This window comes from Dromaius novaehollandiae, chromosome 1, assembly GCF_036370855.1.
Source record: "Dromaius novaehollandiae isolate bDroNov1 chromosome 1, bDroNov1.hap1, whole genome shotgun sequence".
NCBI classification, from domain to species: Eukaryota; Metazoa; Chordata; class Aves; order Casuariiformes; family Dromaiidae; genus Dromaius; species Dromaius novaehollandiae.
Window position 1 is genome coordinate 118050553 of NC_088098.1, and position 14042 is coordinate 118064594.

Below are 14042 nucleotides of genomic sequence, written 5' to 3' on the forward strand. Positions count from 1 at the left end.
GCAGGGCGGCCCAAAGTACTCTGCCCCCGCTCGCCTCTCACTAGTCTCCTACTCCTGACCAAGTGTGTTTGGTGCCAATGCTCTTGGCTCTCCCATGTCACTCTTACAAAAGTCAAAGCTAAATGGGCACCGGGATGCAGTAAGAGGTGGCCGGTGGGCACTGCAGCTCAGTGGCTCAGGTTTGACCCCAAATACTCAAGCAGTGCTCAGAGATACTGAGCTGCGCCTCCTGCCTGACGTACCATGAAGGGCATTGCACGGACCCCATGGCTTCCTCTGATCAAAGCTGGTCAGAGCGTAGACTCAGCCACTTGCTGCACTCTGTGAAAACCAGCATGGGGGCTAGCCGGTTGATGGAGGGGGGACCCCTGCCCACAATCTGCTCCCCAGCTGCACTGCCACACTGGGAGGAGCTGGGAGACCAGAGATTCTTGCCCGCAGGTGGGAGATGTTGCTTCAGGGCTTGCAGGTCCAAGACTGGTGGGAAGCAGAGGGCAGGCAGAGTGTCTGGAGAGCTGCAAGGATGGAGCAGGAGAAGCAAGGGCAGGAATGGGCCAGGGTGGCTTTGGGGTGGCACCAGGTGCTCACCACGCAGGCCCAGCCAGCCTCTGAAACCAGGCCCAAACTTTCTGACAACCCTTTGCAAACTCTCCAGAAGTGCTGAGTGCTGCTTCTACCCAGGGTTTGAAGGACGCCGCTCAGGGGAGGAACATCAGGGTTTTGTGCCCGACTCCCACCGCCTCCTCCAGTGCCAGGAACTGCTGGAATAACCGGGAAAGCACTCCCCGAGGGGGCGGAGGTCCGCAGCAGAGGAGGGGGGCACGGCGCCCGCTGCCCCAGCGCCTTGCGGGGCCGCGGGGGAGGAGGAGCACCCGCACCTGCGGCTCCCGCCCCCTTTCGCTCGCAGCCCGGCCCCACACCCCCCACACCCCCGCCGTGCGCAGGCGCGGCCGTCCCCGCCGTCGGTGTTCGGCGCGGATCCCCGGTACGGCGGCAGTGCTGGTGCCAGCGGCTGCGCTGCCGGGTGCGGCTCGACATGGCAGAGAGCCCGGGGCAGCGCGGCGGCAGCCCCGTCCCGCCGCGACGAGGCAACGGGGAAGCGGCGGCGGGGGCCGGGGGCGCCCCCGAGGGGGCGGCGGGGCCCCCCGCAGCGGAAGCGCCGCGTCTGAGCGGGGAAGGAGCCGCCGGGCAGGAGCGGGGCGCCGCGGCGGGCGCCCCCGCGGGCGGCGGCGGGGCGGCGGGCGACTGCCCCGAGGGGGCGGCGGAGCCCCCGGGTGGCGGGCAGCGGGCCGAGGCGGGGGCAGAGCAGCGGGACCCCGACGGGGGCGACCCGGCGGGCGCTGCCCGGCCGGGAGGGGAGGCGGCGGGGCAGGAGGGAGACTCACCCGAGGGCTCCGCGGCGGCGGCCCCCGAGGAGGCAGCGGGGGCGGCTGACCCGGCCGGGATAGACCCCGAGGAGGCTGTGAGGGAGACCGCCCTGGCGGGGACAGACACGGAGAAGGCGTCGGAGGAGGCCGCCCCGGCGGGGACAGACCCCCAGGAGGAAGCAGTGGCCCCGGCGGGGACAGACCCCGAGGAAGCGGCAAGGGAGGCTGCTCCGGCGGGGACAGACCCCGAGGAGGTGGCCGAGGAGGCTGTCCCGGCAGGGACAGGCCACCAGGAGGAAGCAGTGGCCCCGCTGGGCTCAGACCCCGAGGAAGCGGCGGGGAAGGCTGCCCCGGTGGGGTCAGACCCCCAGGAGGAAACAGCGGCCCTGGCAGGGTCAGACCCCGAGGAAGCAGCAGGGGAGGCCGCCCCAGCTGGGACAGACTCCCAGGAGGAAACAGTGGCCCCCGAGGAGGCAGCAGGGGAGGCCGCCCCGGTGGGGACAGACCTCCAGGAGGAAGCAGCGGCCCCGGCGGGGACAGACTCTCAGGCGGCGGCGGCCCCGGCGGCAGGGGAGCAGGACGCTCCCCAGAGCCCCCAGGACACAGCGGCTGCCATCCTCGGCGGCGGGGAAGGCAACTCCGGCGGTGAGGATGCAGCGCTGGGGGTGACGGGGGCAGGAGTGGCCAGCGCAGCCCCAGAGGCAGGGGGAGGTGTGGCAGTGGTGGGGCAGCCCGACGGGTTGCCGGACCCCGAGGGCCCGAGCCTGAATGGCCTGCGGGGCCCTGCCAAGGATGAGGAGGATGAGGCGGGCTCGCCGGCTGCCCTGGAGCAGGAGGAGGAGGAGAAGCAGGAACACGACATCTCCCTCTTTGTCAAGGTAAGGTGTGGGGGGGATCATCAGGGAAACCTCGGTTGGCCAACCTCCATGTCCTGGGCAGCTCCTGTGGCTAGTGGCTTTTAAATCCAGCAGGCGAAAACCCCATGTGGATACGGTGATTTGGCTGTTAGCGCCCCACATAATCCTGCCTCTGATTTCTCATTCCTTCCCCGGTTCAGGGCAGGCAGGACAGGGACGGGCTTCCTACTTGGCCTGCTGAAGGGTGGGGTCACCTGTCCCCTCGGCCCAGGGGACTGATGGCACCAGCAGGACCAGAGATGCTCAGACCTGACCCGTCAAGGTGCTTTCTCACGGAGTTTCCCCTGATGAGCTCTGGGCTGTGTTACTTGCTGTCTGTCTAGGTGCAAATGGAAAGCATGTGCCAGGATCTGCGTTTTGGTGGGCTCCAGGTTTGGCGGACCCTGTGGCCTCCTGAGTGCAGTGCGGGGGACCTGGGGCGTGCATGGGGATGTACCTAGCAGCATCTATTTCCAATTGCTAGCGGCAACTTCTGGGGGTTCTCAAGGGGTTTTTAAGCTCTTGGGTGTAGTAAGGGTGTAGAGTGCAGCATCATAACATAATCAATACAGCTTAGGTGGAAGAAACTGGAAAATCTCTTTAATTATGTTATTAATCATAGTTCATGCTGGAAAATGCCCAAAGTTTAGCTAATTGCCCCCAGATGTAGCAGTACTGGATTCGGTAAGTCAGTAAGTAACTGTCCAACAATATAACATTATCCCTTAAAATTGTACAACCTGTGTATGCTCAGACGGCCAAGACCTTAGGTTAGATGAAAATAGCCAAAAAAAGATGGAAAATTATAATGGTCTTAAAACTAATTTCTGCTATTTTATGCTGGAGAGCTTTGGTGCTTTGTTCTCCTCTGAACCTGGACTCCCACTAAAATCACTGGGACTGCATGTGGGAAACAGCATCCATCCACAGAGACAAAGTATCAGATGAGGAATTTCTGTATGTGAAAACCATTGTGAGATCTTTTTCTTCTCTGACCTCTCTGGATAAAATAACATGTGGAACAAGGTGGGATATTTTTTCAGAGCACACCCAGACTTAAACTAAGGAAGCAGAAGGCGTTTGGGGCATTCTCCACTGGCAGCCATACTTCCTGTGCAAATGCTGCACCCCCCGGACTGGCCAAGGCCACTTCTTTAGTAGCCTGAATTAAGTGTGAAAGAAGAAGTTGTTGCCAGTCTTGCTCTGGATGAGGAGATAGGAGGTGGAGCAATATCTACACATTGATTTATCCCACCTAAATGTGCACTCTTCCCCCCCCCCCCCCCCCGCCCCCCCCAAGACTTGGCCTCCATAAGTGGAAAAAAAGCTGAGGAATGCTCTGACACTTACAGATGCTTAGTGTCAAACATACTGGATAGCACCATAGTGGAAAGTTGGATATTAATAATGTTTAATGTTGGTGAATGTGCTCCAGCCTCTCCGTAATTCAGGAATTTCCTTACAACACAGGCTGGGAGAGCTTCTGTGGTTTAAAGGTAACTTAGTATGTCAGGTTGGTCTATGTTAGCTAGATGGTAAGACGGAGGTTGAAATGTGTGGGTTTTTTTTGTTTTTTTTTTTTGTTTTTTTGTGTGTGTGTGTGTGTTAAGTTTATGCAGTGGAAGCTACTGTTGCTCAGCCTAGCAGTGATGGTTTATGTACTTTCTGGCTCACAGATCAACAGCTCCCTTTTGCACCAACACTTTCGTAACTTTCCTGTTCTTGTTTTATGCTCATGTATTCCCCAGCTGAGTGCCAGTGTGGCAGGATTATACGCAAGTCATAAGGGCTACGTTTGTAACATCAGATCTGGGTGCGCTCTTTGTAGAAGAATAACCTGGCCAAAATTAGAAGGCATAAGGATAGGAACATCTATTGTGACTTTGTAATCCAAAAATATAAGGATTAAGCATTTTTAATATATTTTTGAGTTAATGAGGACAGAAGAAGGAGCATTTTGATGATTGACTTAGCATTAGTAATTTCAGAATGCTTTGAAAATACTACAGCCACTTTTCTAATGATTTCACTGGAGGAGTATTACAAAGCTTGAACATTTTATCTCACCCAGAACTAGATTTTTTTTTTTTTTTTTTTTTTAAGTTTGAGATTGAGAGTTTCTCCACTTTGATGCAAGAAAAAAAGCCTACTGGAGAGCTCAGCATCCCTTCACTCCTCAAACTGCACAGGGGGTGCAGTGCTGGGAAGTGGGAAGCACCTCTCTCCTGCTCTTGGGCAAGTTCATGCTGCTCTCGCTGTCACCTGGAGACAGTCTCGCTGTCCCAGGCATGGGGCTCCTTGCTGAGCAATTGCTAAAACTCAAGGGTTAAGGAAACAAGGTAGGCAATCAAACTGAATGCAGACATTTCTGTTCCAGCCTGAAACACCTTCCTTCACATGCGTGTTTCCAATACGCATGTAACCAACTCGCTCATGCTCTATTATACCACTATTATACTCCTGCCTATTATCTCTTACATGCTTTCGAGATGTTGACACCCACCTGTGCTGTGCAAGTGCCACTGAAGGGTGTCTTTGACTCCTCTGTTGCATTTCTGAGCAAGCACCATTTGTACTTTCTCCTGTACAGCTGGGGGGATTCGCTGCAAATGCACTAGTCATCACCTCGCTCATCTTCCTCAAACCTTTACTTAAAACTCTTCCCTTCTGCAAAGCCACTGGAAACTGACTGCTAACAAGTATGGCCTCAGGTTCCTTGTAGTCCCAGTTTCTGTTCGTTTCATCAGCCTGTTGATTTTTGACTTAGTTGTAAGTGGACAAGGTGGGGATTGCCTGCCTGTTATCCGTGCCTCTGTGCACAGTGCTTGTCAGAGAGGAGGTGTGTCCCATGATTTGGTAGCACAATACAAAAATAGAGCATAGAATAGAAGTAGACCCCATAATAGGAGAAAACTCGCAAGAAAATAAGGTAGTGGTAGTCAGAATGATGCTCACTGTTTCCATGTTAGGAGTGTTACATTAGACTTGGCTGACATTGCAATACTTGCCAGTCTTTCAGTAATAAAGTTTCAGAGGATAGCAAACAAGTGTCACCTTCAAAAAGAAAGTGAGACTTTTCTGGATATAACTATTTGATGATAGTCACAACTTTTGTATAGTTATAAGCACTTGTTTTTACCATTGTTGACCATGAGCTTGTCCTTTCTAATTTAGAAATTTGTTCTCTTCTGCTTCCTGCTGCTTTGCATTGGGTTGTTTCACTTTGCATACATGTATTTGAATATTGTGAATATCATGTTGCCTTGTGCTTCCCACTGTGAGGTGGGTGGTGAACTTTCTGCTACCTCGAGGGAAGTGGACATTGGGAAATGTACTTTTGAGGTGCTTTGGGCTGCTAAGCAGTGTGGGGTAGTTTGAACTCGGACACCTAGGGCTCAGGATACAGATCTGGTGCTGAGATACTCTATCCGTTAGCAGGAATTTCCTTCTGGACTAGCTGCTGAATACCACAGAGCCTATGCTAAGGCACCTCAAAAGACAGTAGACATCCATTTTTAGGCAGTTGATTTGTGCTCAAAATGAAGCTGAACTATGTAAGACTCCTTGAGCAAGATCGTATCAAAATCAAAAAGGTTTCTCAAGACTGCTACTTGATTTCTACTTTCCCATGACACAATCTGCACTGTATATTGCCTTTAGATAGTGTTGCTTGGTGTTTCTAGTGTTTCAAAGTCAAATGTTTGCAAAGGGCATCCAGATACACTTTCCGATTGCTCTTTGGTAATTCCACAAAGCTTATCTGGCACCTTGAGCAGGACACCTTGGGGATGTTGAAGCTTGCTAGCTGGTTGTCTTCTAAGGTTAATGGTATGTGTATGTTACCCTCCCCACCTCTGCCAGAGCCTCTTATTTTTCAGAAAATGTCTGTAAATGCTCAAAGTTTATCTTACTATTTGAATATAATGGAACTCTAGTCAAAATTATTCAAAAAAATTTTTAACAATCAAATCTTAAAAATTTATACAGGATGTAAAATTCCATTTCTAAATTAAACAAACAAAAACTTTCCTACCTGTCAGTTTTATATTTTCTTACAGACATAAAACTTAAACACCAGAGCTGCAACTACAATTTTCATCATTCCAAAGGTTTCTAGGGATAATAATTCAGCTGTAAGTGCTGAGTGCCAACACTCAGCCAACCAACCCAATTTGAATACGAGGTCTTCTGAGATTATTCCCCTTCCAAGGCAGGTCTTACTTATGTTTTGGGTTAAATGGCATATAGTAAAAGCTGCCTGTGAGCCTAAGGTAAGAGATTTTATCCAGTGAAAAGCAGTAGGCTTTATCTAATCTTTGCAACATTCTTGAACTCTAATTCAAAGTCATTTATTTCATTCAGGGACTTATTTCATTCCTACCAGGGAACAAAGTTTTTAAGTGATTCCAGATTCTGTTATGTTCTGATAAAAATGAGGTTACTTTACTGATGCAGTTTCCTTGCACCATTCCTGAGATGTGCTTCACTGACTTGATATACTTAGAGACGTGCTGAATTATCAAAAGTGCTGATAAACAAGAAGGTAAAAATGTCAGAAGCCTTACTGTGACTAGAGACACAGAAAATAACAAGTGCTTGCATCTGCGTGTCCAAACTGTGCCATCACAGTTAACTTATCCAGCTTCAATGGTAACGTGTGTTACATGCTATGGAACAAGAAAAAAAATTCATTTTCTGTGATGTGATGGAGCTGTGCTTTGTACATAACCTATTTAAAGTAAAAATGGGCTATTCTAAAACTGAACCTCTAGACTTTGAATACTGTAGCTATGAAGTCTGTGGAAAGCAGGAGCTCAAATCTCTAGAAAATCCTCATAGCCTGCATGCCTGTTCAGTGGACTCTGTTCTGTACCTGAAGCTTGACGTCAATATTCAGAGTAAAATCACTGAGGAGATATTTATGCTTCAGTTTTGGATTTTTGCTCATTGGTGCAATCAGTCTGTAAATCAGTTAGATAAGTATGGTTTGTAAGGAGAATAGCTGACGTTCTTTATTGAATGAAAGTAGATGTGTGTTTACTATTCGTTTTTTAATACGGCTTCGCTGTAGAAACTCAGAATTCAGATGACCTCGGGAGGGCGAAAGTAAAGATTTGTATACATGGAGTTATACTACCCTGGTATTTATGGATTAAAAGAGGTTTGGGGAGAAGCTTAGGTACTGGAGCAGAGCATGAGCACTGCGTAGCCTAAATCTACTGAAACCAGAATCAAACTGAACCCAGTTGTGACTGAGCCCTGTTGGGGCTGTAGAGCTGCCCAGCAAAATCAGAATAGTCCACCAAACTGGTGGAGGCCAGGATGTGTGTTAGTTAAAACACATTATGCAGTTCTGTTCCCAAGGCTGTCTTGCAAAGCAGGAAACTGGCTAACTTCTCACGGGTATTTGCCCTCTCTCAGCTATTTTGTCAGCAGGAATATGGCAATTTAGGGTTCCCTAATACAGCTTAAGAGGAACTGGCATTATGAATTCCTTTCATAACTCTTCAGTTTATTGTTTGGGCCCTGTGCACCTGCAGCAGTTTTTCTGGGAGCTGAGTATTCTTTCAGCATTCTTTTTCTTTTAATAAAATTGTTCTTGGGAGACTTTTGTTTAAAAGGCAACAATCTCAGCCCTTTTCTCAAAAAGCTGTGCAAATTTTCTGGATGTATAATCTTTTTCAGTTTTACCTGTCCATGCTTTCCTTTTTGGCGATGCAGGTTCTCAACTTTTCAAAGCTTAGACTTCTACAAAGAAATGAAGTCCTTGGAGCCACTCGCTAAACTTTAAAAGCTACCCCAAAATTATTTTTGCAGCTTTGCTCCTGGAATCATGCTTAGTGGAGCAGCACTGCTCTGTTTACTTATGCTAATAGCAGTTTTGACAACTTACAGTCCAAATCCTGTTCCAGAAACACTCCAACCTCAGAATTATAGAGATACACATAAAGATCACAAATGTGAAGTTGCACCTAACCTTTGATTATTTTGGTAGGATCTAGTCATACTTCTTGGGGCCACCTTTTTGTCCATGCTTTGGAAGTCCTAAAACTGTGTATGCCCAGAGTGTTATACCAGTCTTAGACATCTGCGCTATTGTCCAGGCTTATTTGAGGCAAAAACGTTTTTAAATAGAGTAAAAAATAGAGTAAATGTCTTCAGAACTATGTTCCTATACCTTTTTCTATTTCTATTTACTCTGAGTGCACTGATTCACTAAAGCACCTCACCATGTGTTTTACTTCAAGCATAGGCTTAAAGTCACGTGACAATTAAGCCCTTTGCTAAACAGGGGTTACTTTCCTGATTCAGTCCTTCAGCATGTCCTGTATTTCTTGCTTTCTGCAACCCACGGGAACTTTCCACAAGATTATCCTGCTGCCCAAAATTCAAGCATACAGCCCTTGTTCTCTTGCCTATATAAGGAGATCGATCTTATGTTCTTTACAAACCAGGGGCAAAGATGAAAGTTTTCCTTATTTGCTTCCTGTCTTTGGTCCTTGGTTGTCAGAAGTGAACCTTCATTTTGTAAATCCTGTTGGATGGCTGCATCTTTACAAATTTTGACAAGTTGCTTTAGAAATTGTGACAACTGCTGCAGTAGGTGATTATCACGTAACTTGTGCTTGGGAATTTTCATGCTGTCTGTCTAATTTGAGGCTTGATTCATACTTTTAAATAGATGAGTAAAAAACCAGTATACAGCACTCCTCTGGCATTCACAAATCTAAGACATTAGAGTGTGACGAGTGAGTTCCTGAGGGAGGGAAGGAAAGGTGGTTGGCCAATATTTAATTCATTAAAAAATATAACTGTAGTTCATGAAAACTATTAATGAATTCAAATCAGATTTTGCAAGTCATCTTGATTGTGTAAAGGATTAAGTTTTTTGTTGTCATTTTTTTTTGGGGGGGTGGGGGAATATTACCTGTCAATCTTTGGTCTAGATTTAGGCACTGTTCACAAAATGTGAACGTTGCTTGGAACATAAGCAGAAGATTAGTGTGCATCCTTCACCCAAGCAAGTGCCATAGAGACAGAGATACAGAGTTATTCCTGCTCTCTCTCTGACACCATCAATATTTAATAATAGCTGCAAAGTGAGAGAAGACAGCATCAGAAGGATGAAATGTGAGGAGCCAGGAATACCCAGCAGCCTTATGGTTAGGCAAGGTATGGTTCGTGTGCTGTTTTTTTCCTATAATAGCAACAGGTATCCAGTGGCCCCTGGCTGCTGCTGATTTTGGGATTTGTTGTGGTCTAAGACAAGCTACTGCGTGCTTTGAGAAAACAAAATATGGTGGGCATAGAAAAGATAAAGAGGTACTGTGTCCCTTTCCCTTGTGGGTGTTATAAATGCTGCTCAGTCCATTTGAGAATCCATATTTTGCTTTTATTAAACTGCCTACCAGCAAAAATAAATCTTTCTTTCATTTCATTGACCAAAAAACTTCCGGTTTGATTTGTCAGATATCCTTAATCCTAAAACAACTTTTTTTTCCCATGTATTTTTCCATTTAAAAAAAGTTATTTCCAGAACTTTGCTGCCCCGTTTGTAGGAAGAGGATTAGGCAATCTTATGATCGCTTGCCCTCCACAAACAATTGCACCTTTTGGGGCACTTCACCTTTATGGGTCCCAGCCCGGGTTAGCCATCAGAGGGACACTGTGTTTCTGCATTTCTTACAGTCTTGTGCTCTTTGTCGTAAGGATCCATGCAAAAATTCTATTTATGGTTATTCATTAAAATATAGTTTAATTATAGTGAAGCAGAAGTGGTAATGGAAATTATTAATACGACTATATGGTTTTGGGATGTTTATCTCAGATGAAGTCACTTTGAACTGATGGCTGTCTACCTTTTAACAAGAAATAGACCTTGCTCTTCAGAGGTTATAATCTTAGCAAAAGGAAATACTTCACATATTTTATAGAAGGGGATCTGAAGCATGGAGATTTACTCATGTTCCATCGCTAATTGTATTCTCTGTATCTTAACTTGTGAGCCAAAGCTAATTCTCCCTTGAAAAGATCCTCTTGCTCCTTTTAAAAAGTAAGAAATTGCATGTTCCTTGGGTTCTCACCAAGGAGGATAAGTAAATGCCATATGAAGGTTACATGATTATTTTCTTGCTCTGATAATGAAATGTCACACCATGATAAGGAGTTATATGCATTTCCATTTACAGCCTCTGATTATTTACTGATAAAAGACTGAACAAGTTGAATGATTGCCTTCCAGTCACTTTCAATAACGTCAGCCTTGTCAGCACTAAAGGAAGCTGTTTTAATTCCTTAATAAAAGTATGTAGTTTCTCAAACCAAACAATGGCAGTTTGTGTAGTATATCATCTTAAATTGCTGTCTGAGACCTACTTAGCAAAAAATGTTCACACACTGTTGTATGCAAATGAAGAACATGAGACTTTGCTGGAGAACTGTGTGATGTACCATGTGTATGTGTGTGAGGTGGAAAGCTTCAGATTCTTGTGACAAGACCTATAGTAAATGGACCTTTTCAGCTGCAAATTTGTTCTCTATTGTTGGGTGCCCTTCCTCTGGGGGGGAAGCTGTTGTTCACACTGATGAATGGTGCAGTTTTGTGGGGTTTCTTTTCTTTTCGTTTTTACATATATATACACACACATGTATACATATGCATATACATATATAGGTATACATATATATATATATATATATAAATAAATATATATATATATAGCTAGCTTAAGAAGGCAAAGTGACTTTTCTCCTTTTCTCTCTACAGCAATGTTTATTGGGAAGCCTTACAGCCAGGCAGAGGTGGCCAGGAGGTATTTCCCACTTCATTCTTTTTTCCTCTTCATATGCTGAAATTTCATAATATATCTGAGTACTCAAAATAGACTGGAGTTATAACTGTTATGGCATGAAGTGAATGACAGCAGGACATTTGTGAACTCCATGTGACAAATGCATGTCCTTCTTCAAGTTATTCAAATGAGGCAGTTATAAAGATGTTACACCATTTAGTCAGATTTCAGAAAAAATCTCCTTTGTATCTTTGAGGATCATTTATGTTTATCTTTAAGCGGTAGTTATTTTTGAAATTATTTTAAAAAGCTATTACAGAACCTGAGCTTTTTGTATTTAAAAAAGAAAAAAAAAAGGATTAAGGCTGGGTAGTGCCCTCAGGTCTCTGACACTTATTTTGGGGAATATCAGTGTTTACAGTTGTAGATATTGCGGCTGATTGTTCTGCAGTATGATTCATGGAGTATACTTCCATTTAGAAATTGTACTTTAATGGGCAATAGTGTGTTTCTCATGGTTTCCAGAAGTCTTTGAATAGAAGCAAAGTGGGGGGCAGAAAGACTAAAAATACATTGAGTTTGAATTTACACTGAGAAAGGAAGGAATAGAATCCAACCCCCCCTATCTGTCAAGCTAATGTATTTTTGCAGATGCTTGAGCCGAGTTTTAACTGTTCTTCAGGACAAGTCTTTGCTAATTCCTGCTGAAGCTGATAGGTTTTTTATTTGTAGCATTTTACCTGGTCATTCGATTTATTTTCTATTTGAATCAAAATATCGCTGTTAGAGGGGGAGGGAAAAAAAATCTCTCTTCATATTTCACCTTTACAGCTTGGTTTAAACATCAGAATTTGGAATACCACTGAAAAATTATTTTCTCAAGCCCCTCACTATGTCTTTCATGACCTGCTTCCTAAACCAGTGTAAAATTGCTTATTTACTTGCTACTTATTTGTTTACTTATTTATTTACAACACAAATTTCAGATAGTTTATATGTATGTATAGTTTTTGCATTTAGATTGCAACAGCACAGCTATGTTGCAGGTTAAGTATCATATGGTAAAATGTAAAACAGGATGTGTCAGTAAAATATGAGTTAATCCGTTTTTCCCAGACCTATAATGTGTTCTAGAATATAATGCTCTTTTGTTGAAGTAATTCCCCGCAAGAATTTAACAGGGATATAAGATTTTTGTCTCAATGTAGACTGTTCAACTGGTATCTTGCCATGTTATTAAGTACGGCTTAGAAATAGCACTGAGGTATTTAAACATAATTCTTGTAACAGGATAAATGGCTAATAGCATTTGGTTTGTTGCTTGTGCACTTGTGACCTGGTAATGTTCACATCAACACAAACACAGACAAAAATAAGTCTTTAGTCGGAATTTGCAGTGAAAGGAAATTCAGTTTTGAACTACTTGGTGTAAGATTTAAATGTGCAAGCTAGTGATCTGTAGCTGGACAGTGTTTCCCAGTGTTCACACATGCTCAGATTTTAAGTATGTTCCGTTAAAAAGGGCTCAGTTTTCTTAGGCTATTGGTGTTTTTTGAAGCTATATTAGTAAGAATCTTAAAGTGGATAAGGATTAGAAAGAGTGATCTTTCTGAGGGCAAGGTATTTTTATGAACCAGCTAGCATATTTCTGTTGTGACTTAAGTAGATGAGCAGGAATGGAATTTTCCCTCTCTCTCTCTCTCTCTCTCTGAGGGAGAGTAGAGCAGGGGCACCTTTGCACCTATTACCCTTTGCTTCTGCTTAAGCCCTGGTCCTCTGAATAAAATGCCTGATCTTTTAATGCCTGATGTTTTAAAAGCAATAGAGATTTTTGTCACATTTGTAATTAAAGTAGAATGGTTTCCTTTTTTCAGAAGTGGCAATCGTTACTTCCATTGGCTTGAAAAATTTCACTGTGTGTGAGTAATACACGTATAGTCCATTATCATCATGTACTTTAAAAAAAAAAGAAAAAACCAAACAAATGATGGTAGCTAACAGTAATGCTATTTTGGTTGAGATCTAAAACAAGTATAATTAATGCAATATGACAATTACTTGTATAGGAGAATCATATTCCTAGGTTTGGCAAGATTCATTTATTCCCTACTAAATTGTAGTTAAAGTTTTTCAGTCTTTGCTAGCCGTGTGTCAGTTTTCCTATTTGTTTTTGCATTTCGTTTCCCTTGACATGTGTAGTTCTTGCAAGCATGCTAAACATAGTCTTATAAGTAAACTTTGCAAAGGGGTAGAGATAAATAAGTACTAATGGTGATTATGAATGGGAAAAAGTACTATTTGTTGAAATAATTTTACAAAGTGTTTTAGGAAAAAAGTAAGCTATTACAGAGAATTACTGTCTTCGTGAAGCAACATGCTACTGGTTATTGTTACTATGGGCCTGACGTCTAACAGGCAATAGAAAGGACACGTTCTTTGTCTTAAAAAGTTTAAAATCCAGCCCACCAAAGGCTGTGCATGATGGCTGCATTAAGACTTGGAGATGGAAACTGGAGAAAATGCTGAATTTTCCACAGCCCTGTGGCAGGGCTTGCTGAAGCACTGCAGGCCCTTCCTGGGGTGGCAATCTCAGAGCCTAAGGCAAAAATCTCCCCTCAAAACTGAAACAGCCCCAGGAAAACTCCTTTATGGTTCCCTCCAAATGCTGGTGTGCCACAGGAGCACATCATCCCCCTTTCCCTCTCCCCAGAGTGCAATGTGAGAGAAGTGCGTGCTTCAAGTCGTTTTGCTTGTGGCGGTCAGGCATCGTTATTGAAATAATTTATTAACTAAGTAAGTTATTGTTTAGTTAGTGAAGCAGTGGATTACTGGTTACCCATTGCTTTTGCTTTATTACTGTGTGCTTGTTTTGCTGTGGGTTTCAGCCAGTTAGATGCAGGGACCCCTTATGTTTAATTAGTGTCCTTCCCTCCTGAGAGATACCGATGGCTTCATCCTGGCCCTGGCACAGTGCCATCCCAGGTTAT

General features: G+C 44.7%; 1 protein-coding gene across 1 annotated transcript in view; it reads left to right on the plus strand.

Moving 5' to 3' along the window:
* Positions 1-922: 922 nt before the first annotated feature.
* The window catches only part of CLIC6 (chloride intracellular channel 6), a 33630-nt gene continuing 20510 nt past the window's right edge, over positions 923-14042 (plus strand). Inside the window, exon 1 of the mRNA XM_026121509.2 lies at positions 923-2245. Coding sequence (XP_025977294.2) covers positions 1037-2245 — 1209 coding nt within the window. The 5' untranslated portion in view covers positions 923-1036. The remainder of the gene's footprint in view (positions 2246-14042) is intronic.